We start from the raw sequence: 27,300 nt of genomic DNA, 5'->3' as shown, positions 1-27,300 counted from the left end.
TTGGAGAAAAACGAAACAGAACATACAATAGAGTAATAGTCGGAATCACCTAACAGACACAGGATTCCATTTCATTACTAACAAATGTAATTCAACTGAACAAGCTCATTCGAGCTGCACGTGGTTCTCCATTGTTCCCAGTATTCGTCTAGATTTGTAAATTTAAAAAACCATCCAGTTCAACTAGTTCTAGATTTGCAAACTGTAACTTCTCTATCCATAAAAAGTTGTCTATCAGCTATGAAAAAATTACCTGATTGTAATTTATAATGACCAGTAGTGGGAAGCCCATTTGCAGGAATTGGTTCTGACTTAGAGAGGGGGGGAAAAAAAACACGACTTCTTGAAAAGGTAAAATAGCTTAAAGCATTTAATATCTAAACAAATCAATCTATTAATAGTAGTCACAAAATATGCTTAATATAGAAACCCACATTTATGTCTTTAAGAAAAAGTGTAAATTGTATTTTACCTCAAACATAAATTAACCCACTTAAAGAATCTGCAGCGGTCAAAATCATGGTGAATTTTAAACAACTTCAGAATAAAATAACCTTAAGTACTTTATACTGCTTTATATCTAAAAAATGCTTACAACTTCTCATAAAAATAGTCTGAGGCAACTATTTTTTCTTTTATTCCTTAACAGACATGTTCAACATTATGGGCAACATTCTTAAAACCTTAAGCTTCACAGACTTTCAGACATTCAAATACTATGGTCCCCTTTTCTTTGATGTGGAGGTTTATTCAGCTAGGAAAAAAAAAAAAAGCATGGTAGACAATTTAATACATTTTCACCAAATTGAAAGTAGTACAAAAGTTTTAAGATTCTACAGAACTACACATCGTACCTAATGGATCATTAAAAATAGAAGACAGTATTTTCTTCAGCAAATAAAACAGCATACTGGTATGCTGTTAATGCATACTTTTTAATATGTACTGTCATTCATAAATTATTTACAACTTCTACTGTGTGAAGAGAACTAGAATGTAAATTTTCTGCAAAACTGGAAAAAAGCAATACAAAATTTGTGAAAGCCTGTGTTTTATATTATACAAAAGTATGCCAGTTTTTCTCTTCAAATAGACATGATATGCAGTGGTATTTTGGACATATTATAGTAACTCTTGAGGATGTTTTAATGCTGGCGGTAAGTTTACAGGCCTTGACTCTTCATCAAGGAGTACCAGATCTTCTATTTCACTGCCTCTGTATTTCCTTTTACATATCTTTACCACTACCTTCTTCTTGAGAAATAACTTCAGTGCTTCTCTTGATGCAACAGCTTTTGCATTTTCTTTGCTTTTTCCACAGCCAGTGCCCAAATACACAGACTTGCATCTCAATTCACAAACAATACTTTCTTGAGAGCTTTTATTTTGAGGCAGATCTGCTAGTTCTTTTAGCGGAACAAAAAACACATCCAGTGTTGCCTTCAGAGCTTCAATAGCTGCATTTAGGAGCTCGCCATGATTCACACTGGGACTAAAGCCACCAACAGCTACCAACTTCCATGCCACCGTCTTATACAGTCTGTTGAAAAAAGGTTGTTTCTGTTTCACGTCTTCATTGGTTAACTTGCAACAAGAAAATCTGACAGAACTCTCACTTGACTGTGAAGTACTTTTAGAAGGCAACTGTGAGGTGCTAGTCTGAGAACTACTCTTAGAAGCCAGCTGGGACACACTGGCTAAGGAAGTGCTTTTGGAAACTAGAGATCCACTGGTTTGGGAGCTGCTCTTGGACGCTAACAGTGACGCAGCTACCTGCGAAGTGCTTTTGGAAGTCAGCATCGATGTACCTGTCGATGTGCTGCTCTTGGGAGTTAGTAAGGATGTGCCTGATGAGGAACTATTTTTAGAAAGAGATGGTGAAACACTTGCCTCTGAACTAGTTTTGGAAGTTAACCCACCTGACGCTGTCTCTGAACCAAGTTTAGAAGACAACAGTGGCAACTCTCCTTCTGAGCTTCCGGAGGAGCCCAACAAAGGCACCTCAATCTCTGAGATGCTTTGAGAAGCTGAGACTGACGAGCCTTCCAAAGCACTCTTTTTCGGTGATCCACTTTGCTGTCTGGAATCAGTAGATTGGGTCACATGACTATTCACACTGGATTTCAACAACGAAGAAACAATCGATGCTGAACCATGTTTCTCTGGAGCTTCTGATTCAGAAGCTTTTCCAGACCCTGCCGCTGTTACCTGAGAGGAAATGCTGCTGCTTTGGCTGGAGAGAGACCGATCTCCATCACCTGTAGAGCTATTCTGACTCGAGGTGCCAGAGCTTCGAGTGGAGTTCCCACTACTCTCTGATTTCGTAGATGGCCCTGTACATGCTGAGCTGTTTTCCTGCTGAGCTGACGCACGTTCTGTTTTGGCAGAGATTTTTGCATGATCTTGCTCAACGGCAGAATTGTTTTTTCCTTCGATGATTCGTTTCTTCGCTGGCTCTTCTACCCCTTCTAAAAAGAAGGAAAACAGACATGTGACTAAGTCTAGCTCATACATATCAGCTGAAAATTTACAAGACAGATACTTGTTAAAATAAAGACACAAGGCAAAAATATTTCAGGGCTAGTAATTTCTTTAAAAAGTGTGGAATAACGTCATTAATTTCTTAAAACAGTGTTGAATGACATCATTTAACTTCTAATATTAAAAAGATCAACAGCATAGACAACATTTGACACTTGAAAATCTAAAGCAGTCAAAGGAAACTATCAAAATCAGGGCCTAAAACACACAGACACATAATTTAGGTTTAACATTCCAACTTGATTAATAACATTGTAAAAATTCTGGCTTGTTAAAAAATTAGTAGTAACAGCAATTCCTAATGATATCAAACTTATGTTCTAAACTCCTATGTATGTTCACATCTATGATCTGCTAACCATTGCTACTCGATATCCCTCTTTTCTTCACCTTGGCAACCAGTTCGTCTCTTGTTGTATGGATTGGAGCATCTGTCACTTTGATGCCTTCAGCCATACTAAGTATTTTATCCATAACTTTTTGTGGGTACCTGAAAAAGAAAAAGACACTTTTAAAAAGTGTTTTTTCTAAGCTCCTATTTCGGGTGTGCAAAAACAGGCCACAGGAACTGCATTTCCTGGTTGTAATCAAGAAAGTCTACCAACCGCCAGGAACTTTCTGTTTCCTGGAACCCCAGAAACAAATGCTCCAGGGCCTGGGAGGCGGGGTCCTTCCTCACCAATCCTTAGATTCGGCGTCCACCACGAGCGCGTTGTCAACCAACAACCCCACCAGCCGCCCCCCCCGCCCAACCGGAGTAGGCTGTTAATCATGTCGGCTTTTGGCAGAGACGCCCTTCTCACCCTTAGAGGGCAGCCAGTCCCGCAGATTCCCGCGCTTCACAACTTCCCCCCTCCCCGCGGAGGCTCCGGGCCCCAGTCCGGGGGCGGCAGACAAAACGCGGAGAGCTGGTCAGGGACGCTTCCTCACTCACCGGCACCCGAGGAAGACGTGGTTCGCCCAAGCCATGGAGAAGGAGACGAGCTGCTGCAGCTGCCGACTGCGGGTCCCGCTCTCGGCGTCGGCAGCGTCCTCCGCGTTAGCGGCGCCATCGCCGCCAGCCGGGGCCAGGTCCCCGGCGTTGCGGAGCAGAAACTCTCGGCGGTGGCGCCAGTGTTTGTCAGTCTCGCCGTCGCAGCGCAGCGCCTCCACCCAGGCGGCCACCCGCGGGTTCTGGCTCAGGTACTCCGACACCTCCTGCGCCATGTTGGGCCTGCAGGTCGCGGAGGCCGCGAGCAGACGCTGCACCGGGAAAGAGGCGGGGTGCGCGGGTGCGAGCGGCCCTGTCACTGCGGCCTGCACCGGCGGCCCTCCACAGAACGCCCCTCGGGAGGCCCAAACGCCAAACAACAGCGCCCGGAGCAGCTGAACCGCCCACTTCCGCCCGCCGCCGGCTCCTTCCCTTTTATAACCTCGCCGCCGCCGAGCGCCCGCGCGTCCTTCCGGCGCGAGCCGGCTCTCCCAAGACGCTTTGCGGCGCCCGGGCGGCCGCGACGCAGCGGCCGGGCCCGGCGGGGGCGGAGCGGGGGGAGGGGGGGGCAGCGAGCGCTCGCGCCTCCCCGCCCGCGAGGGCGGGCCGCAAGTGGGTTCGCCCGGGGCGCCCCGGTCTCCGGCGCCCACCTCGACGTTCCGGCTCGGCTTTGTGACGCCGCGCGCGCTCCCGCCGCCTCCCTCCCTCCGCGGGCCCGCCGCGGCGCGGGGCGTGGAGGCCCGGAAGGCCGGGCCGGCGGAGGGCAGCCGGGCCGGGGCGGGCCAAGTGCCCGCGTGCCGCCGCGTCCTCGCGGACCCCAAGGCGCGGGTCGAGGGCGAGGTGTGCGCGCTCTGGCCCGCAGACGCTTGTTTTGAGCGGGGGCCGAAATAAACAAAAGCGCGCCTCCATCTTTTGGTCCTGTCGGGAAACAGCTTTCCGCGCTGTTTCGAATGTGGACGAGCGGAGCCTTCAGAGGCCGTCCCGGACGCGGGGCATTTAGGAATGTTAAAGAGTTAACATGTTAGATAGTAATGATGATGATAGTAAGGTCAGACGATTAATCCAGTTCGCCGCGGCCCGTGGAGTCGTCTTTGAAACTCGCCCTTGCCCCCCAGGATTGGGTTTGGTTCCCCGCGCGCAACCCAGGCGATCCCGGCTTCCTCTCGCCTGGGATTTTGGTCAAAAACAACTGCGCCGAGGACGATCGTAGTGTTCCCGTAGAGTAACAAACACTAACCCCCAACTGGACAAATAGCCAGGAGGCAGCATGGAAAAGTGCCCCAAACCTTGCCCCCTTAGAGCTTTTTTTTCTTGCCTTTTTTTTTTTTTTTCCTACTTTATAGTGTCCACAGTTAGGAGCGCCGGCTTGCTTATCGTTACGCTTCCAATATCAGGTATTTGTGTTTTCAAGATCAATACATTTTAGTAAGTTAAATAAGTGCTGTGCAATAATGATAAATTACGAAGTAAAAAAGAAATTTTCCTTCCATTACATGTTTGTGGACTTTAATTCAAAAACGCTTGAATCAGAATAAGCAAGCCAAAAAAGTAACTTAAATTGGATAAGATTTTTTTAAACGTAATTTATATACATGCTGGAATAATGAACGTCCAACTGTTACATGAAAATAATACTGCCCACTTTTCTGTTATACCAAGTGAAACTTCGTAAAAACAGGCACAAAGGAGTTTTGAAGCTTAGGATTTTGCTTCTAATTTTGTTCTTTCCTCCTTTTCACTGAAAATTTCTGAAACTTGAGAGGGGTGAAAGGCCGCAGAAATCTGGCAATTTAAAAGACAAGAAATGTTACGGGTTTTGCTTTCATGAATTCTCTGGCATGGGGGAAGATGGCAAGTAAAAGAATCTGTGTGCATTTTAAGCCAAGAATTTTCTCACTTATTTTCTTGTTCCCACGTAGTCTTCTTCCTATGGGTTTCATTGCCTTGAGGGGAGAATAGTGCCTGAGTTCCAATATAATTTTTATTTTATTTTATTTTATTTTATTATGTTATGTTAGTCACCGTACATTACATCATTAGTTTTTGATGTAGTGTTCCATGATTCACTGTTTGTGCATAACACCCAGTGCTCCATGCAGTACGTGCCCTCTTTAATACCCATCACCAGGCTAACCCATCCCCCCACCCCCCTCCCCTCTAGAACCCTCAGTTTGTTTCTCAGAGTCCATCGTCTCTCGTGGTTCATCTCCCCCTCTGATTTCCCCCCCTTCATTTTCCCCTTCCTACTATCTTCTTTTTTTAAAAAACATATAATGTATTATTTGTTTCAGAGGTACACGTCTGTGATTCATCAGTCTTAAACAATTCACAGCCAATATAATTTTTTTAAAGTTAAAAGCAATATGGTCTGAAAGCTGAAGTACTTTTCAAGAGCCAGGGGCTTGAGAGAAAGAAAAGATACTTTTTTTTTTCATTCTTAAAAAGTTGACTTTACATAGAGATCCAGGGCATAGACCATGGACCATGAAGTTAAGAAGAATGGTATATATTTTAAAAAAGAGAAAAAGAAAAAGCCGTCTCACCCTATGGAGACAAATTCCTTTTGGGGCTGTGGGACGAATTCAGAGAAAAAAAGTTTAAGAAGAGAATTTAGGAAAATTAGTGTGAATGAAGGAGAAGGTGAGGGGGGGAAGTGTTGGCTTGTTTGGACCTTTGGGAGAAGACAACCCATGTAGTGCCCTGAGCCACCTTGGGTTGGCCTTTAGAATAGAGCAGAAATGAGCACAGAGAGAGCCTTTTATTGTTCTGATAACCAACTGTCCCGCTCCCTTCCTACCCAGGAACACATACACACACACACACACACACACACACACACACGCACACACACACACACACACACACACACGTCTCTCACAGGTCCTAGAGGAATCCGAAAAGTTCCATAGGGAGAGAGGAATGCTGAGGTGCCTCCCAGGCAGCATGATCGAAATGAGGCTAGAGGTTTGGATGGTCTGGGCTGCAAAGGAGGCAGCCACTAGTTCTCAACAAGTCATCAGGCCCCTGAGATCCACGTCGGGCCAATCAATAGGGGAGAGCCCTCAAATTCCCCACCGGTGACCAATGTGTACTGCTTGTACTGGGAGATCAGACCGTTCACTCTCAGTGGATCCTACAGGGAAGAAAACTTGGAAAGAGAGAAGTACAGAGATGATGCTAGAATGATACCCAAGCCTCTCCCCCTACCACTGCCCCCACAAGAAACCTGATCAGCAGAGGACAGGGAGAGAATCCTAATAAACTGAGAAATATCCACCACCACCCCGCAAATTGTGTTTTAAGCCACAAGTGGCTGAATTCTCTTAATTTCATGAAATTAAGTTTTCCACTACAAGGAGAAGCACATCCATTAAAACTGCAGCTACATTGTGTCTCTGAAGAAATCCAGTAAAAACTCCGGTGGCAAGCTGGCCTTTGTGCAAGATGGCTCCCCCATGGAGCAACCTGAAAGATGGCTCGCACTCTTGAGGGTGACTGCAGAAACAAGTGGAGGACTGAGGAAGCATTTGGCATGAAGGGGTACATGTGGAGTGCGGTGTTCTCTGTAAAGCAAATGCTCTAATCAATGTCACAGCTGAGGTTATAGCTTGACCTGAGAATATTCCACACTGAAGAGAAAACTTTTACACCAAACAATCCATGAGGTCACAAGTTAGACAAATCACAGTGAAAAGATGAGGTGGCCTGCAAGTCAAAGAAGAGAATGTTTTAAGAAGACAGTGGTCCCCTGCGTCAGTAGCGGGGGGAGAAATCAAGGAAGAGGAATATTGCTATTAACGGATGGAGAGGTTGGAACCATTGGTGAGCTTGGCAAAAGCTGGAACCATTGGTGAGCTTAGCAGAACCATTTGGTGGAGCGATGGAGACAGACTCAATACTGGAGTGAGTTCAGGAGTAGGAAAAGGAGACGTTTGACTGTGAAGGAGAGAAGAGAGGGGAAGCTGGAAAGGGTCTTGGTGTCCAGACAGCTTTTAGTAAGATGCGAGTAGCTTGAGCTCGTGCATCTGTGACTGGGAGAAGCCAGTAGAGGGAGAGTTTGGGGATACTGAAGGAAAAAAGGGTAACAATTTCTGAAGGAGTGGGAGGGGCAGGGATTCTACACACAGGTAGAGAGATTAACCTCAGGTTGGAGGAGAGACGCTTCCCCCATTTTCAAAGAAAAAAAGGGTTTGTAGCTTTGGCGGTGGGAAGCGGAGATGGAGCCCATGTGATAGAGAATGCTGGAAAAGGACGTTCTAGATAGGGAGCAAGCTGCCTAGATGAACAGAGTTTTTTAAGTTCTGGCCAATTTAAAAAAACTATGAATTATACAGACTCCCAGAAATGAAACTTTTAAGGGGAAATAAAAGGCACAAAATGAAGGTGAAAAATCTCTCTCCCCCTTCTCATCCATGCCTGGTCCCACTCCAAAAATAACAGCATTTATTTACAAAGTTTTGTCATCTTCTATCTTTGTGTCTTTGGATGGTTATTTTCATAACTCTAAGTTATATGCTAATGTTTCTATTTCTTGATTTTTCAACTTTAAGAAGTACTTATTCCACCTTTGAATGTGAAAGGTGGTAAGTCAATATCACTTACACTCTCCCTTCCTTCTCCCAACTGTTGTTAGTTATATTTTTATTGTTCTTTTGTTGGCCACCTGTCACACATTTAGGTATTATACTTAATCTTTAATTTTTTAGTCTCTCAATTTTAGACAATCAGCTCTTGATTCCCAAGTCATGTAAGAAAATTCTGGAAGATGGGGCGCCTGGGTGGCTCAGTCTGTGAAGCCATGCGCTGCCTTCGGCTCATGCGCTCTCTCTCTCTCTCAAATAAATAAATAAAAAGACTTTTATTTATTGGAGCCCCAATAAAATCTTAAAAAAAAAGAAAAGAAAATTCTAGAAGCGAGGCCATAAGATAGATAGTTGGGCATTCAAAAAGTCTGGCTTGGGATGCCAGGGTGGCTCAGTCCATTAAGCGTCTGCCTCCAGCTCAGGTCATGATCCCAGGGTCCTGGGATTGAGTCCCCGCATCGGGTTTCTCGCTCAAGGGGGAGCCTGCTTCTCCCTCTGCCTGCCGCTCCTCCTGCTTGTTCTCTCCCTCTGACAAATAAATAAATAAAATCTTTAAAAGAAAAAAGAAAAAGCCTGGCTTTCAGAGAAAATGCAATTGCTAGTGGTAACTTGGCAACTGATGGAAAATTCTGACGTGTTCCTATTTACCTGCAGGATTTGTGCCATGTGTTTTTACATTAATCCTTAACATTAATAAATGTCAATCAATTTGTTTGCTGCTTTGGGAATTAAATAAGATTGTGAAGTTACATCCTTCATGGGGGTTAGTTTCCAAAATCAACATGTAAATGAAAGATATGATATGATTCCACTTTACCTTTTTCTGTGGCAAAACAATTACCTCAATTTTAGAAAGACCCCCTGGGCATCTACTGATGTGGAGAAGTGGAGAATTATGGACTTTCTCTACAGGCTCACGAATAATTCTAGTTTGATTAATTTCCATTGCAAGTGACAAAACAAATTATGATTTAAAATGGCTTCTGCTTAAACACAAAGGGGGTTTATTGGCTGTGTTTTTGACAGACTAGGGAGTAAACCATGGCATCCAAGTACTCGAATAATATAATCAGGAAGCCTGTTCCTCTTCATCTGTATACTTTTCTTTTTCTTTTTTTTTTTAAAAGATTTTATTTATTTATTTGAGAGAGAGAGAATGAGAGATAGAGAGCACGAGAGGAAGGAGGGTCAGAGGGAGAAGCAGACTCCCCGCCGAGCAGGGAGTCTGATGCAGGACTCGATCCTGGGACTCCAGGATCATGACCTGAGCCGAAGGCAGTCGCTTAACCAACTGAGCCACCCAGGCGCCCGTATACTTTGCTTTTTCTGTGTCAGCCTCAATCTCGGGCAAATTCTTCTTATATAGTGGCAAGATGGCTTCTAGTAGCCCACAGCGTGTACATCCTCTCTAGCTCGGCAACCTGAGAATTTCTCTTTCTTGATAGTTCCTGCCAATGTCCTGAGGTTCTTTTGGGAATCCATTTAACCCCTAAATAAACACTCTAGCCAGGGGTATGAAATATTCCGATTGCATAGGTCTGAGTCGTGTGTCCACCCTGAGAATAATAAAGCACTTGAGCAGGGTCGGTATCATGCAAGGAAAAATAACAAACTAAATAAGTCAAAGAATTAACACTCAAGGAAATGGAGATAACAGCCCTATGAGGATTACCAAATACCAGAAAATATTTTAAAGAAAGGATGGTAGTAAACAGTTTCAAAGGACACAAGACAATTGTCTTGTGTGAGGTCTTTTTATCAGGATGACTTCTTTCCTCCACATCTCAGACAAAGTGATAAAATCTTTTTTACAGCAATTCTTACGTTTCTTTGTACAGCATTATATAGAGTCTTCCTGAAAACAATTTCATCTTTAGTCTTCATGTTTTTCTTAATGCTATCAAGATGAGGTGTTGTTATATGTAATTTTCCATCTCTGTGAAACTGTTTACCTGTGCCTTATGCCAGAATCTAGGAGATTTAAATCTAGACCTGAGATACAGATAGAGATCAGACAAAAGTTCATATTTGGAAAAGTACAGTTTGAGTTCCCATAAAATAATAAACTTGATCTTGGCTCTTCAGAATCATGGAAGTTTAGAGCCGGAAGGGGACTGTAAGATTGTGTTTATTTTGTAGATGAAGAAACTGAGGCTCAGAGTGGTTAAGTGACTGCCCAAGATCAAACAGTTGGTTCGTGGAAGAGCAAGAATGAGAAACCAAGGAACATTGTCAGTATATTGACTTCTGGTCTAGAACTTTGGTCTGTCACATTTTGCTCCTTGGCGAAGTTTAATTAATCAGCAATTTTGATGAACTCACAAGGTGTAGAGGCTGCAAAAGTGAGCTACAACTAGTTAAATCAGGGCACTAAGATTATGACAGCAATAAACGACTTAGTTATTGGGCAATTTGGTATTGAGGAGCAGGAAGCATATGAACTTTGTGCTTCTTTGTACCCAGGGCTCCATTACATGAATGCATGAGTGCCTTGAAACTACAAACAGAAGGAGCAGTAGAAAGAAATGTTCCAGAGAGATCTGAGAAGCCAGCAAGGGGACATTATGTAGCTTAATTTAGTGGTTAAGAATATTGGCTTAGGGGGTGCCTGGCTGGCTCAGTCTGTAGAGCCAGTGACTCTTTTTTTTAAAGATTTTATTTATTTATTTGAGAGAGAGAGAAAGAGAGCACGAACGGGGGGGGGGGCGGAGGGAGAGGGAGAAGCGGGCTCCCCACTGAGCAAGGAGCCCCACACACCCTACATGGGGCTCAATCCCAGGACCCAGGGATCATGACCTGAGCTGGAGGCAAATGCCTACTGAGCCACCCAGGCACCCCACACAAACGACTTTTGATCTCAGGGCTGTGAGTTCGACCCCACATTGGGTGTGCAGATTATTTAAAAGTAAGATCCTAAAAAAAAAGAAAAAGAAAAAATATTGATTTAGGAGTCAGACATTCCTGGGTTTGAACTCTGTCTCTATTATTTATCACATGTGGCCTTGGGTAAATTATTTAACTTCTCTTGGAGCGCCTGGCTGGCTCAGTCAGTAAGCGCGTGACACTTGATCTCAGGGTTGTGAGTTCGAGCCCCATGTTGGGTGTAGGGCTTACTTAAAAAAAAAAAAAGTAATTTTTCTAAATCTCTGTTTCCTTAAACACAAAAAGGGGGTACCAGCACCTGTGAATTTTAAGGAATCTAAATGAGATCATGTATATAAAGAGAATAGGTCAGACCTGGTACATAGTTTACACCCAATAAATGCACTTTAGAAACATGTTTCAGGTTTTATTTGGTCATCTGCTGTTGTAATAATTGGTTTCTTTATTTATACGAATAACATCTTTGCAAATGAACCGAGTTCAGGCAGGTACAAATCTCATTCCACAAACTCAAGGTGCACAAAGAAATGTAACTATTTTTTTTTAAAGATTTTTATTCATTTATTTGAGAGAGAGAGTGAGAGCAAGAGAGATCAAAGAGGGAGAAGCAGACTCACCACTGAGCAGGGAGCCCGATGTGGGGCTTGATCCCAGGACTCTGGGATCATGACCTGAGCTGAAGGCAGATGCTTAACTGACTGAGCCACCCAGGCGCTTCCGGAAATGTAACCATTTTTCTATGATTGAATTCATTTTGTATTTTTAGGTCCCATTTCACCAAGTAGTGGAGACAAAATTTCAGTCCACTCAAGATTTTGAGTCTCCATTCCGGGGAGTTTACATAGTGTGGAGGCATAGACGCTAAAGGTTGGGGGGAGGGCGGTCAAGGTGAGGAGTTCCCAGGCACCCCCTAAAATAGTCATCTTTTATATCAGTTTTTTGTCCTTGTAGGTCTATGTAGGCCACTGCTTCATCCTTCTCACTCCTGTGGCAGGGTCTCCTTAAGTCAGAGGACTCTCCTTGCTGTATTCACGCCGGTCTCTGGCATGGGGAACATCCCATGGCTTAGGGTACCATGTTCTCTGTGAGGCTGTCTCAGGCCCACTGGCCCAGACGCAACCAGCAGACGTTCTAGTCTACTCACCCATGCGTGCTGGGAGGAGGGGTGCTCTGGGCGTCTTCCAGCTTCCCTGGGTTCTTGAGGCCTGGGTCATCCCGCTCAAGGACTCCCAAGCCTATTGAATTTTTCATCATCTGCTCCTCCCTCTGCAGGTCAAACTAGGGAACAGGGCCCAGGACGTGGGGGCTTTCTCGGAAAAATGCCAACAGTCACTGTCTTGGTTCTGCCCCTGCCCCTTCAAGTTCTCCTTTCCTGTGGGGAATTTCTCATCGGGATCAGAGTCTGGTTCTTTATCTAATATTCTTCTACCCTTATTGCTCTTATGTCCTACCTGGCCTTCTGACCTGCGAAAAGTCAAGACTTTGCCTCTTTACCTTCTGCATTCTTCCCCATCTTGCAAAAGGCAGCGGCCACAGAACACCCCACAGCTCGAGTACTAGCCAGAAGGTTATAAAAGTTAGAGCCGCTTCTGGAACTCCAGAGGAAAATGGGGACAGGAAGCGTCGTTAGCCATATCTACCAAAGCCCCCTCAGATTTTCATACGAGAGGCTAATTTTAATTTTTAAGAAGCGGTTTCTTTAACACCAACAGACAAGTAGGGTCGTAGTAAATTTGCAAGCTAAGAAGGACTATCTGAGTCGATGGGGTCATTCCTTCATTCCTTCACTTTAGCAAGTACCTACGAATTAATCCCTACCCAGGGTCACACCGATGACCAGTGTTGTAAAATATTCTGGGGGAATAATAAAGCAGGGGGCAGAAAAGACTCCAGCCAGCGATCTAAACAGAAAGAACGCACTGAAAACCTTGGATGGGCTACCAAAGGCAACATTTTAAAATTCCATCTTCTTTTCTCCTCCCCCTTCTATGCAACTGTTGGTTGAATAAGGATGAGTTTTTAAAAACCTCAATTAATTTTAAGAAAGGAAACAAAGTAAGTGTTTTTCTTCTCACCAGGGAAGGCAATTTTGATGTTAAACACCTCATTGATGGTGGTAATACTATGCAGTTAATTTTAAAGATGGGAACAAAAGAAGTGTTTTCATTCTCACTAGGGAAGGCAGTTTTAAACACCTCATTGAGGGTAGTACTGCGGAGCTCATTTGGGACTTGATAATAGCTCCTCTTGACAAGACAATGCCGAAAACACAGGATGAAACCTACCAGCACTTAGACGAGTTTTCACCCCCACCTACTAGCAAAGGCACATTTTCTCTATTTCCTGAAAGGAGTGTTAGTCTGCAGTGCAATCCAATTATTTTTACAATGCCAAGCCCCATGGAAATGAATTCAGGAGCTTACCCCATTGATTTCAGTGGGGCTTGGTGTGGAAAAATTGATTCCACAGGGCTTTGGTAGAATGAAGAGAGGGGGGACTTTTTATTCACATTTATGTATTTTTCCAAGCTGAAGCTTAAGAGGATCAGAATGCTCCTTTCATCGTTGCCCCCACGAAATTAGACCTAATAAATAGGAAGGGAAAAGAACAGAAGTTACATTACCTGCGTAGCCATGAATCTGCTCATTCTTGTTGGGGGGAAATCGGATTGCACTTTTCAGTGAACACGTTAAGTGGAATCAGGCATTAGTTGGAGGCTTCAGCTTGCAATTACAAGAGGAGCTTGAAGTGCTGGGACCACTCCCCTGCCCAAAGTGGCCATTGTCAATGCCTCAGTGGCTCTGGGTCCTTGGATTCTGGACCTCGTGTCACTTTTGGTTGTCTTTAAAAACAGAGATCATCATGTTCTCGCTCTTGGTGCAGAGAGAGGGGATGTAGCATACTCATTTGAAAAAACATTGGAGGGGTGCCTGGCTGGCTCAGTCGGCAGAACATGCGACTTTCGATTTCAGTGAGTTCGAGCTCCACATTGGACGAAGAGCTTACTTTAAAAAAAAAAAAAAAAAAGATAAAATTTAAAAAAAAAATAGAGAATTATTTCAATTCTAAATAATTTCAACTCTCTTATGACATCAGAGATTCATGGAATTCTATTACTGGCAGGCGGGCTCCTTAGGGATGGATCATTGAGGCTCTTTCCTCATTTTTAGGAAATTTAGGGCCAATTAGGAAACGGAGGCTCAGAGAGACCCTTGAACAGTGCCTGACGCTTGATTGCAGGCCAGCATTCCTCCCACCAGCCCAGGTTTCAAGAAGAGAAGAGGTTAGCCTCTAGCCGCTTGGATTCCTCAAGTCAGACATAAAGAACCCATTACTTCGTGGTATAAGTTGATTTATAGTTAACCTCGTTGTGGGGACTCATGGTGCCGGAAAAGACAAGGAGAAAATGGAGTACAATCCCGCACACACTTCAGTGCAGGGAGTCTTGGTAACCACAGAGCAGTGCATCCTTGGCGGCGACCATGGTCACCTAATGTGTAATTGGTTCCCTTCCCTGGGCCTGCCTGAGCAGTCCGGGTGTGGAGACCCCCTCAGTGTCTTGAGATTTCAAAACGGAGCCCCCCATGAGCCCAGTGGGTAGAGTCAAGTGTTACCTGGGAGCTCTGTGCTGTGGTCTCTTCCCTATGGGGGACTTTTACATTTAGAAACCTAACTTCATTCTTACCGAGGCGTTCTTGACTTGTTTCTGTGAGCGAGAAGTAGATTTCGAATATATTAAGGGAAATTTATAGAAAGGAAACATGGTAGAGCAGTAAGATAATGTAGGCTGAGTGCTCTGGTATTGAAATCTCCAAAAACTAAAAGCACTCGGGAAATATATATTATTCTATTTATTTTATTCCAGAATGATATGTATGCTATTACATTAGCTCTTACCACAGTAGGCCATTTTTTCTCTGGGTGCAATGATGAGTCTCCCAATACAACTGAGAACGAGCTTCAGTAACTTCCGATGTTCATATAATTTTTCTGTGAACTCTGTCACATTACTGTCTGTAAGAATCCACTCTTGGATGTTTCAATTTCCCTCCCGGTTAGGAAGAGACTTTCATCCCTCCTTTGTATTTGCCTAGCTCTCAGGAATCTGAGGGAGTTTGCTGATTGCTCCAGGCTTTAGTTCTTTATTAGCTTCAATCTGCTTAATACTCCTCCTTTGAAGATGTGTGAAACCCCACCTGGCAGGAGCATCAGGACCCAGACAGCATAAGGGGGGGCCCCAAAGCGGGAGTGCACATCGATGGAGACCTCCCTCTGAAGCGGAGGCTCATACCAACTCTCCTGGGCTTTCTCACCATTCCAGATTCAGCTCGAGAAGACAGGCAGTAGGGAAGAACTATGGATTCCTACAGATTCCCAGGGGATGGCACTCAAGTCTACTGACCAGGTCCTGAGCACCCCCTGAGGAGCTGAGAAAGCCTCAAGCCTGTTCCTGGGGACTGAGAAAGCTACCCTTGTAGTGCAGACCCCCATTTGTCTTAGGATCTGAGAGTCCCTTCTCCCAGCACCTCCCACACCACAGCCCAGTCCCACTGGTGCCGAAAGGCTTCCAAGACAGAGGCATCTTAACTCTTTTGCTCCTCGTGGAAACCCAGGGGCAACCTTCACTCCCACCTTCAAAGCACAGCAAGGGATAGGAAGGCTTTGCCCACAATTGCTTCTGGCTTCCTAGGGGAATTCTTCTATGGACCTAGGCTACCAATACCCTTTTAGATATCCTTGAGACAATCATCCTGGGGCTACTGTGACAGTGTCCCCAGGGGAAGGCTTTGATGGAAAGGGACTAATCTCTAGTATCTAATACAAGGAATAAAGAAAGCATTTCCTAAACTAGGGATTATGGGCACAGTCGGTTTCGGTAAGCCAGTTTGGGTTGGATTTCTGTCACTTGCCACCAAAGGATTATTGATTAGATACCAATTCTACTGATTATATATACTCTGTATAACCAGGATTTAAAAAAAAAAAGACTTTATTTATTTGAGAGAGAGAGAGAGCACAAGCAGGGAGAGCAGCAGAGGGAGAAGCAGGATCCCCGACTGAGCCACCCAGGCGCCCCTAACCAGGATTTTTAACTGGGTTCTAATCTAGAGTCAGTAAATTATGAATAAGGTTCTGAGAAACTCTCTGGGGTAATAACTTTGCAGACATATCTGTCAACACTTAATGTGTGCAAGGATGAATGTGGGTATGGACAGGCAGTTCATGGAAGAGGAATGGAAGATGTCCAGCGGATATGTGCAAAGAGGCTAAAGCATGATGGTAGTCATGTAAAGACAAATGAACACACCACTGGGTGGATTTTTCTGCCCATCAGATCATCACTCTTTAAAAGTTTTTCCCATATTCATGGTAGTGAGTAGGGAAGTGGATTCTTTCACACGCTGTTGGAGGGATTTGATCAATACCTTTCCAGAAAGTATTTGGCAGTATTTATTAAAAATGATTGAATGTGTGTACCTTCCAATAGAGCAATTTCACTTCCAGAAACTTATCTGATGGAAATAAAAGCTAGTTGTCTCCTAATATCCAACCACCCTGTCTTCCTCAGTTACAGAGGATGAGCTGGGCACAGGGTCCCAGGAATAATGGCTACATTTCCCATCATCCTTGTCATGACCGGTGGCCGTGCACTCCAGTTTTAGGCGATAATGTATATGCAGAAGCAGCAACTTCTAGGAAGTCTCCTCAAAGGAAAGAGTAATACTCCTGGGGCTCTGCTTTTTTCTTCTGTCCGGAGTGCTGATTGCTGGCTAGAGTTCTGGCAACGCTTGGATGCTGAGGTGTTCTGGGGAATGAGATCAGAGCCAGCAAGGTAGAAGGAGACTGGGCCCCAGCTCTAGGGAGGACCACACCAGCCTCGACCTGACCACTGCCAGCCTTTTTGAACATAAGAGAGAAACTTAAATATGTATCTCAGTTCAACCACAATTTTTCGGGTTTTATTTTATTCTCCAAACTCAATCCTCACTAATTCAAATGCGAAAAGATCTATCTACAAGGATAGTTACTGAAGCATTGTTCAGAATACTAAGAAATACTAATCTGCTGATAAGGCAATGCTTGAATATATTATATGGTCCATTTGTTTATTCATTCAGCAGGTATTTTTGAGCATCTACTCTATGTCTGACATGATTCTAGTCACTGGGCTCATGGCAGTGGACAGAAAAGACAAAACTGTCCCTTTACGGAGTTTCTGTTCTAAGTGAGGGAACATGCCAAGTATGGGATCCTATGAAGCCATGAAAAATGAAAAGCAATTGTATGTGTACTGATGTTCTCAATATCATTTGGTTTTTAAAATTAGAGATATGCTGTGTTAACTATATTTTCTTTTTTTAAAAGTTTTTCTTTCTTTTTTTTTTTTTTTTATTTGAGAGAGAGAGTACGAGCAGAGGGAGAGGCCGAGGGAAAAGCAAGGCTCCTTGCTGAGCAGGGAGCCCTACATGGGGCTCGATCCCAGGACCCGGGATCAGGACCTGAGCTAAAGGCAGTCGCTTAGCCAACTGAGCCACACTGGCGCCCTTGTTAACTGTATTTTCTAATTGTATTTGTGATGCTCTGGCATCTGAGGCCTTGCTGATCCTGGAGACACTGCCCCTCCAGGGGCTAGCTAATTCCTAGAGTTAGCCAATGCCTCCCCTATAACCTTCCATATGCAAACCGACTTAGTCCGGAGCCTATGCTGTCCACTGCTTCCTTGGTAGGGCTCACAACTGACCACCAGCCCCCTGCCCTTATGGCCCCAAGGCCTGGGCCTAGGCAGCTAGGGCCAGTCCCTGCATCTCTTATTCAAACTAGCCAATTCTAAACCTACCTGGCCTGCTTACTCTGCCTGAGCATTTCTTCCAGTAAAAACCACAATAAAGGCCTGGGTGGTGTGGCATCCTCCTCTGTTTGGGAACTGGGAGAAACAAACTAGCTTTTCCATGGTGATTGTTCCCTGATCTGTTGGCTTCCCCATACCTGCCAAATAACAAAACCCATACTTAAAAATATATGGATAGTGTGATCTCATTTTATCTTTAAAAATCTATAAAGGCGGGGTCCTGGGTGGCTCAGTCGTTAAGCGTCTGCCTTCAGCTCAGGTCATGGTCCCAGGGTCCTGGGATCGAGCCCCACATCGGAAACCCAGCTCAGCCAGGAGACTGCTACTCTCTCTGCCTCTGCCCCTCCCAGCTGCTCGTGCTCTCTCTCTGTCTCTCTCTGAAATGAATGAATGAAATCTTAAAAAAAAAAAAACTCTCTTAAGGCACATGTGTTTGTATATGTCTCAAAAGCATAGATGGAAATTCATGGACACTACACAAGAATCATTAACAGGAATTGCATGGAGGAGGTAAGGAGGTGCGATGCGTTCCAGCTGCAGGAGGATGGGAGGCAACAAACTATTTTACTTTAGGCACTTCAATTTTAATTGAAGTTTACAAGGAGCATATGTTCCTTGTGTAAGAAAATATATGTGCGTCTATTTTTTATCTTGCTCGTCTACCCTTTTCTCCCTTCCTTCCTCCTATCACATCTGAACTCCGCACATCTGGAGCTTCCGGAAATTCCACCAGGTGGCCCAGCGGTTACCTGGGCCACAGCGTCTCCAGGTGGCAGCTGTCCCCACATTGCGTCATACCCTCTCCACCTTCTATAAAGCTGTGGAAGCCTCTCATCTGTGGAATGTTCCTCTCTGTCCCTGGGACCTTGTCCAACGAGTGCTTTTTTATTCCGCATAATAATTTTAATGGGATCACCAGGAGGGAGAGAAGATCGAATCATGAAAGCTTGGAGATCCCGTCAGACAGGAAGTCTCTGAATCAGTGCTGAGCATCCAGTCTCCTGGCACACATCCGTGACTGTAATTAGATGCACAAAGGCAGCTGCGGCCCCGCAGGGTGGAGAGGAATAGGGCCTGCCCTTGACGGAGACCCTCACACCGAGGCGGGCCAGACCCCAGGAACACGGTGAATCTTCACTTGTCGGGGCCACCAGGGAAGTCAGTCCCGCAGACTGAGCGCGAAGAGAATATTTAGAGCTGTCTGCCTGGCAAATGGCACACAGTGACTTAGTCTGTTTGGGCTGCTATAACAAAAACCACCAACTGGGGGGCTTAAGCAACAGACATTTATGTCTTACGGTTGTGAAGGCTTGGAAGTCCAAGAGCAAGGCACTGGTAGATTCAGTGTCTGGTGAGGACCCTCCTCCTGGTTCATGGATGGCTGTCTTCCAGCTGGGACTCACATGATAGAAGGGGGTCTCTCTGGGATCTCTCTCTCTCTTTTTAAGATTTTATTTGTAACACTGGGTATAAGACTGATGAATCAGAGACCCGTACCTCTGAAACCAATAATACATTATATATTAATTAAAAAATATTTTATTTGTAAGTAATCTCTACACCCATTGTGGGGCTCGAACTTAATAACTCTGAGATCAAGAGTGGCATGCTCTACTGACTGAGCCAGCCAGGCCCAGCCCCTCTGGGGTCTCTTTTATAAGGTCGCTGATCCCATTCATCGGGGCTCCACCCTCATGACCTAATCACTCCCCAAGGCCCAAACTCCAAAGGCCATCCCATTAGCGATTAAGTTTCAACATATGAATTCTGAGGTGACACAAATTCATTCCATAGCACATAGGAAGTGAGCAGTTGGTAGGAAAAGGGAGGAGACTTCCAGTACAACAAATATCCCATCAGATCGTGAGGCAGGGGAGCGGGGCGTCCAGGGCGGATGGCTTCAAGAGATCCAGTCTGGGATCAGGCAGCTTGTGTGAGGGAAGTCTGCCCAAGTTCAGGGACAAGCCACCACTCCCAGGTACGCATTATTTACTCGCCAGTTTTTAGGGAGCACCTTCCCTAAGCCTCAGGGCAAGGCAGAAGCAGGCCAGGCCTCCTCATGGTGAAGAGCTGCATCATGGGCTCCTCCATGGTCGGTGACCGAGTGTGGCTCAGAGCCCAGGCAGGATTCCATGAAATGACAGCTGTGTGACCTTCGGCCAGTTCCTTAACCTCTCTGAGTCTCATCATTCTTGTCTCTAAAATAAAAACAATAAAGCCCAGCTCACGGGGTTGTTGAGTATTAATGACATAATGCTCTGTACGGCGCAAACACTCAGTCACGCTGGGGAAGCTTGCTTGGGCCTAGGGAAGTGGGCTGGCTTTCCTGCTGACCGAATAGCTTTCACATCCTGGCTCTGAGACCTTTGGAGATTTGAATGACTCCAGCTACCTCGGGCTTGATCGAGCACAAGTCTGCAGATTTGATTTAGAATATTGCAAAGAGGGGGAAAAAAACGTATCTGAAGTTCTTTGAAACCGATCATTTTAACCTGCCCACGTATGGGGAGTGAGAGGGAGACACACTCTCTGTGGCTCCCAAATCCTTTCTACCTTGGTGTGTTTCTACGCAGCGCTGAAGAAAATGCTGAGGGGGCCTTTTGCAGGTGAATCGTGGATAAGTAATAGTGCTATGTTTATCTGGCCCCTTTGATCTCAGGACTTCAAAGAATGTTAGACACATAGCTCGCAGCAGATAGGAGTTTTCTCTATCTTCTAGATGGAAAGCCGGAGGCTCAGTCAACAGACAGTGATGGAACCAAGAATATAATCTAGTAATCTAGGTCAAGTGCTTCAGAGCTGAGAATGGATGTCACAGATGCGTTCACGCAGTGGTCTTCAAACTTGAGTATGCGTAAAAAAAAATCACACGAGAATATGTCTCCTCATGCACATTCCTGGACCCTACTCCAAGAGATTCTGATTCAGAAAATCTGGATGTGGGCTCTGGATTCTGATTCTCAAAGTAGGTTTTCGGGTGGTATGTTTATCACACTTTGAGAAATACCAGTCTAGTGAAGACTCAAAGGGAAGTGGGGCCTTCTCTTTGGGGCTTGGCCCCTGGGTGGCCAAGAGCGCCGTCTCTAGGCATTTTATCCAGGGATAAAATTGATATAATTTATACCGCAAAATGCTGTCTTCTAGTGGGAAAAGGCATGAGAGAATACAAACTCAAAGGTCCTAGGGTAACTCTTGCCCCAGGCAAGGCAACACTGCATCTCCTTTTGTTCTGGATAAAGGGTGAACCATGGTGACCATTTCTTTCTCCTTGGGGAGGCTTCCCAAAAGCTCAGCTCTCTGTCCTTTCTCCCCAAAGCCCTTCAGGCCATTCCCTCTCAAGGTCAAGGACAAAAGAATCTTCCCACTGCTGCGTGCCCTAGAACTTGAGCCAGACGAGGGCATGTGGGGTACGCTGCAGAGTCAGGGTGCTTATGGGACTTTGGCTTGAAACCCTTTGGCACCGGTTTTCACTCTTGCTCAACATACTTTTGCTCATATTTTATGTAGAATATGCATGTAGCGTGAATGATACTGACCTTATGTGTGTGAGTGTGCGGCGAGATATTTGTCTGCCGTTGGTACCTGGGTTATGTTACCTTCAGGAAAGGAGCTGGAAAGCTTTCCTTCTTGCCCTATGAGCTGGAGCAACCACAAAGCGTGGACTATTAGTAATACTTGAGCTGGCCCCAGTGACTTTGTGCAAAACAGCACGGAAAAGGAACAGTTAGAAAGACTGCCTGGGGGTGGTCTTTGGTACTGGCAGATGGATGATTCTGCTTCTAGATGTTTGCTGTATGGGACAGATTGTGTGTCTACCTCCCCAGCTGGCTTAGAGGGTAACCTCCCCTGACCTCACAACTCGCCTGTCAGAAGTTTGCAGAATCCTCCAGGCGTAGTCCAGGCTGCCTCCCCGAGCCATCTCTTGCAGCGATAAGCTCTGGACTGTAGAGGAGCACAGGGGGGCCATGAAGACGGGGCCCCACAGTCCTGTGAAGCGTCTCACTTGCCAGGACTGAGCAGAGCGAGTGGGACTGAGGCCGAGGCAGTAGCCTCTGTGCGTAGGAAGAGAAGGTTCTATTGCAGAAGTGCGCTCTCGCCGCCGGCTTTAAAATAATGTGCGTGGCTGGTCCTAACGAAAAAAGAAGAGGAAGGCGGTAAGACCCAAGGAGATGAGACTGTGAATCTCGTTTTCTTTATCTTTGCAGAAGAGGTTTCATTTGAAATGGTTTATCACCAGAAGGGTGACCGTGACCGGTTGCTGCAGTCAGTGGCTCTGGTTTGAATGGGCCTGGGAAAAAATAAAAAACTCTTCCTATTTTATAGGTGCACCTGCACCTGCAGGCTGGACCAGATACCATGTGCTGTGGGGCGAGGGGAAGGGATGGAGGAAAGCGTAAGAACCCCCATATAATATATATTTATATATAATACGTATGTTATATATAATACATATTTACACATATTCTAGGCTTATATAATATATTTACACGTAATACATATGTTTATAATACATATTTATATATTGTATATATAATATATATTTATGATGTGAAGAATACTTGAGAAAGAGAGGAAGTGCCATTTCACTTAATAGACAATGTTCATTTCAATATATGGACATTTTAACTAAATGACAAAGATTTTTCCTTCTAAACTTCACCTTGGGGTTTATGAGTTAAATACCATTTTGACATGGTTTTAAATGACCAGATGAAGATTTAAAATCTGATTATCATGTGGCTGGAATAATAACTGACATAGAAATAATTGCTTTTCGACAGTGGTCCCATGGTTTCGTGATTAGACCTACAAATTCAATGTCAGCAAACTGTCCGTAGGCACCTTCCCTGGATCTTAATGAAGAATGTGACCTGCTTCTCTGAGATTCCACTTCCTCTGAAGCTTAGAGATGTTAACAGCAAAGGAAACTGAGAAAGGGGCCAGAAGCATAGAAAAACGTGGTAACCGGGAAGGCAAGGGAAGGATGTTTTTCAAGGAAGAGAGAGATAAAGAGCTGGATCTAACGCAGACGGTGGGTCAGGGACAATGGGGCCTGAGCATTGGCCATTGGGTTCAACAACATGCAGGTCATGATGGATCCCAAGTGGGCTAGAGTTCCAAAGTAGGCAGAAATCACGGCATAGAAAAATGGCACACAGGGGGAAGACTGCAGAGGCCTCCCAGAGCAGGAGACTGAGAAACCCCACAGAAGAAGCACAGCCAAGAAAGTGGCTGAGTCACATAGTGGGTGGGGCACTGGATTTTCCAGAACCTTCCACCTGTCCCAGCTCCTCACAACGGCCCCTGCCTCCTTATGTCCTCGAGACCCTTGTCTCCATCCCTGTGAGCAGGTGCACATGGGAGCCCCTCTACTAGAGTTCCCTTGAGTGCAATGAGGAAAGCCCAACAATACAACTGCCGCCATTTTATGAAGTCAGAGTGGGATCCAGGCAAGATGTGGTCTGAGGCTCCTAAACGAAGACAGAAGAACAGAAAGGAAATGGTGAACAGGATCAATGCAGAAGGCGTCAGGATTTATTTGCAGGGTGGTAACAACAGAAGGATCTCTCCAGTGGTCCAATAGGAAAAAGGTCAGTCTCTCGTGGACTTCTGCTTCCTCAGTCTGTTCATGGCAGGTAGTGATGGAAACCTGAGGAAGGCCAGCTTTTTGTAGTGATGATGCTCAACGGTGGTTGTCTGGGGGAGGCCAAGGTAGGCCTCGTCCACAAACCACGAGCACTGGGTGACCTTGGATTCCTGAGGTTCTGGCACCGGGCAGTATGCATTTGTGAAAGGTGTCCCGACAATGCTAGACCTTTGACTGAGGTTGACATCCTGTTGGTAAAATTGGCTTTTTTTTTTCACAACAAACGTAAAAATTCCAGAATTTGTTATGGTTCTGGGCACTGAGGTCAAGTATTAGCTGGATCACCCAAGGGATCAGAAAATCTCCCACTCTAAACCATCTTGGGAAGGCTTTCCTGGATCTCTGCTTTTGGTCACCTAGGAAGAAATTTTTAGACCCATTCCAGACCCATGGACATTGAGAAAATATTCTTCAGAGTCTAGATAATTTTAGTCAGATTAACTACAGCCTTTTCATTTTCATTTTGTGCAGTTTTGACCAAGTTTTAGGCTTTTTACAATAGTATTTATTGAACAACTACTTTGGGCCAAGTTGCATCTCAATGCTAGGAATGTCGATGAGTCAACAATTACGCTGTTCTAGTTGGGAGGGGTAGCAAAGTAACAGCCCTTCACAATGAGAGGTGCTAGCATGCTCTGCAATCGAACCACCCAAGAATTATTCTGGCTTACAGCCTATTAACTTTACCACTTCCTTACTACAAAGAGAATTTTATTACCCATTTACCCAGCAGGTTAAACTAATATTTGCAAGATTCACGGAGGCTGAGAAACGTTGCGAAATTTCTAGATGCCTCATGTCAATGCTGGATCTTTTCCTAGTCATCTTGTGGTCTCTCAGTTGTGACCAAAAATACTTAGCACATTCCCCTTTTTTCAAGATTCAAGCAAGGGGGATGCTGATCCTCATAGAGGATTTTTCTCCTGAAGGATGGAAATGCACAAAACCTTTGAAAAAAGCCAGGAAGAAACACAGTTCTGCTTGCATTTCTTCTTCTTCTTCTTTTTTTTTTAAACTTTTTATTTATTTATTCATGAGAGACAGAGAGAGAGAGGCAGAGGGAGAAGCAGGCTCCCAAGGAGCAGGGAGCCTGATGCAGGACTCGATCCCAGGACTCTGGGATCACGACCTGAGCTGAAGGCAGATGCTCAACCATCTGAGCCACCCAGGTGCCCCTGCTTGCATTTCTTCTGTTGAGCCCAATCTACTGCAGCTGGACTGGCCATCCTGGTGACAGCCCCTCTGGCCTGGAAGTGCGGGTACTTTCTCCCCACCAGCTGACCTGCCTTACCCTTCCTTAGCGCCTGCCTTGGGCTACTGTCTCCTGCAAGCCTCTGCAGACAGCTGGTCCCCTCAGCCAACTGCCCGGAGAAGGAGAAGGAGGGGGCCCCCGGGAGGTGGCAGAGAGAGAGAGCGTGGGGCAGAGGTGTGCAGAGGAATGATCTCCCCCCACCCCGGCCTCTCCCCCCCCACCCCTGCGCAGTGGCCGGCTTGGAAGAGATGGAGAGATGGCAAGTCTGAGGGCAGAAAGTCGCGCCGTCTGACTTCCTGCCACCTTTTCCTCCGGCGGGCACGAAGCTGTTTTGTGACACCTTTGGGAACTGGCATTTTCCGACACAGGGCATGACTGCACACCAGATGACCCCTCCAGAGAGCTGTTTTCGGAATGTATCCACTGAATGTCTGCGACCTCTTTTGCCCCCCCCTCCCCAACCTGCTTAGTCACAGGTGAGAAACCCACCGACGTTGCCTTCAAGGCCTCGAGCAGACAGCCCTCGGGGCGCCAGGGCCCAGTGGGTGGGGAAGACCACAGGAAGGTGAATGGGCCACACCCACAGCATGAATACAGCAGGGGCAGCCGTAGTTATGTCCCAAAGCCAGCCTCGGGCACCCAGGACACGGCCGCTCACTGAACACACGCTACTGTTTTACGGGATGAATGATGGAGACATTAATGTGTGTTTTTCATGTTGCTGTTGTCCTGTTGTTGTTTTTTTTCCCGTTTGCCACCAAGTTTTTGACGAAGGTTAGTTGGAAGAAAGGCAGGCAGGGACCAGGGGACCCCCGCCCTAAGAGGAAACCACCCTTAAAAGGATTTTACACCACCCTGCAAGCAGGGGGAGTGGGAGAAGGAGAAGCAGGCTTCCCGCGGAGCGGGGAGCCCGATGCGGGGCTCGATCCCAGGACCCTGGGATCATGACCTGAGCGGAAGGCAGACGCTTAACGACTGAGCCACCCAGGCACCCTAGAATGTGGCATTTCTTACACTCATGTTTTAGAATAAACTCCATAATATATTTTACCTAATTAAAACTTACAATAATCTTCTGAAGTAGGCACTGTCCTGCCACTTTGCCAAGGACGGGCATCCTTAGAGGGTAAGGAACTCAGGTACTCCCAGCTCTTAAGGCCGCGATGGAACCGCCCTGCCTGGAAGGGGTGGCCCGCACCGCCCCTCCAACCCCCACCCTACTTTGCATAATAATTGTTGTGGCGGTTTCGTTTTGAGTATTGTAAACCTTTATTTTGAAGCGGTTTGCCCTGAATTTCTTTGTGAGAAGCTGAATTCATCCGGTAGCACCCACTGCATAGATGCATTTGGTCACCGCGGCTGGACGGCAAGGTCGCTTGGTGAACAAGGAAGCTTTTCCCCTACAGGTGGGCACAGGGGTCTGTCACTCATCACACGCCCCCAAGCTCACTTGCTCTCAACCAGGAGGAAAAGAGAAATGCAAGCTCAGTGTTATTAAGAAACTTGAGAGAGAGAGAGAGAGAGAGAGAGAGAGAAAGAGAGAAAGAAAGAAGGAAAGAAAGAGAAAGAAAGAAAGAAAAAGAAAGAAAGAAAGAGAAAGAAAAAAGAAAGGAAGAAAGAAAGAAGAAAGAAAGGAAAAGAAAGAAAAGGAAAGAAACACCCATCTGAGAGTCCTTTGTAACTGGTAACCCGAACAGAAAAACCTTTGACAAAATCCCTGGGAGAGCTTAAATATTTCTCCCCCCTCACTCTCGGAGTATGGATGGCTGCAGGTCAACTCTGAAACAAGATGACCTATTCCACCAGCATCAATAAAGCCCTAATCTTGGAGGAAGGAAGTGGGGTCTGGTTTCCACTGTTGCTATAAAAAAAATCAGGGCTTTGTTTATCAGGATGGCTCTCGCAGTAAAGGGCGGTTTGCTTTGGCAGGAAAAGCACCTTCTGAAGACAAAGGGTGGTTATACGCCGGAGCCCCTCCGCGCTCGGGTGAGGTTCCGCGTCGCTGCCACTGGGTGGCGCTGAGGAGCCGGGATGGCGGCCGAGGCCCCGGCGACCCGCTTCTCCGCTCGGGTCCCACCGGGGCAAGTCAGTCACCGAGGCAAAGGGCCAGGGGACTCGGAGGGAAGGGCAGTGGGGCCAGCTTCCCTCCCGAAGCCACTTGAAACGTGGACAGTCCCTCTTATATAAAGAAGGGATAAAAGCGTATTTAGCCGAGATGGTTTTATTTGGAAAACACCATTTTCATTGATCTGTAATAGACCTTCTGCATGAAGAGCGTGCACGCGCAGCTTCGGGGCAGGTCGCCCGAGTCCGCGCTTTGCAGCTCGCTGCCCTTCAGCCCCCCTCCAGCACAGAAAGCGCCGAGAGTGAAATCACGCTCACCCTTCCTTCCTGGGTGGTCCTGGCATCTCCGGTGGCCCGGGGGCACCACTGATGGGCTTCCCCGGCATTCCCAGTCCCGGCCCCTCCACCTCCCCGGCCTTTGTGGTCATGCCCTCCCCTCCCCGCCCCTGCGCTCTTGAATAACCCTGTTTAGGAATCTCCGTCTTAAAAACCAGACTGTTAGAAACAAGA

The 27,300-nt window shown here is 45.9% G+C and overlaps 1 protein-coding gene across 2 annotated transcripts; it reads right to left on the bottom strand.

The window, feature by feature from the left end:
• Positions 1-613: 613 nt before the first annotated feature.
• On the bottom strand, positions 614-4,068 carry CDKN2AIP (CDKN2A interacting protein). 2 transcript variants are annotated; one of them, XM_025886228.2, is made up of 3 exons: positions 3,476-4,057; positions 2,901-3,031; positions 614-2,468 (listed from the first exon to the last, which is right to left on the bottom strand). In XM_025886228.2, exons 1-3 carry the CDS (start codon positions 3,745-3,747, stop codon positions 1,123-1,125), a joined length of 1,749 nt encoding a protein of 582 aa, XP_025742013.1. In that variant the 5' UTR covers positions 3,748-4,057; the 3' UTR covers positions 614-1,122. The 2 variants fall into 2 exon arrangements, with proteins under 2 accessions (XP_025742013.1, XP_025742014.1); XM_025886229.2 differs by having other exon boundaries at positions 2,331-2,468; positions 2,932-3,031; positions 3,476-4,068.
• Between the last annotated feature and the right edge of the window lie 23,232 nt (positions 4,069-27,300).

The sequence above is a fragment of the Callorhinus ursinus genome, unplaced genomic scaffold, assembly GCF_003265705.2.
Source record: "Callorhinus ursinus isolate GAN/ISIS: 27379988/994484 unplaced genomic scaffold, GSC_fseal_2.0 scaffold17, whole genome shotgun sequence".
In the NCBI taxonomy this organism is placed as follows: Eukaryota; Metazoa; Chordata; class Mammalia; order Carnivora; family Otariidae; genus Callorhinus; species Callorhinus ursinus.
Note: the sequence above shows the minus strand (reverse complement) of the source record. Positions and strands in the feature narration are given on the sequence as shown.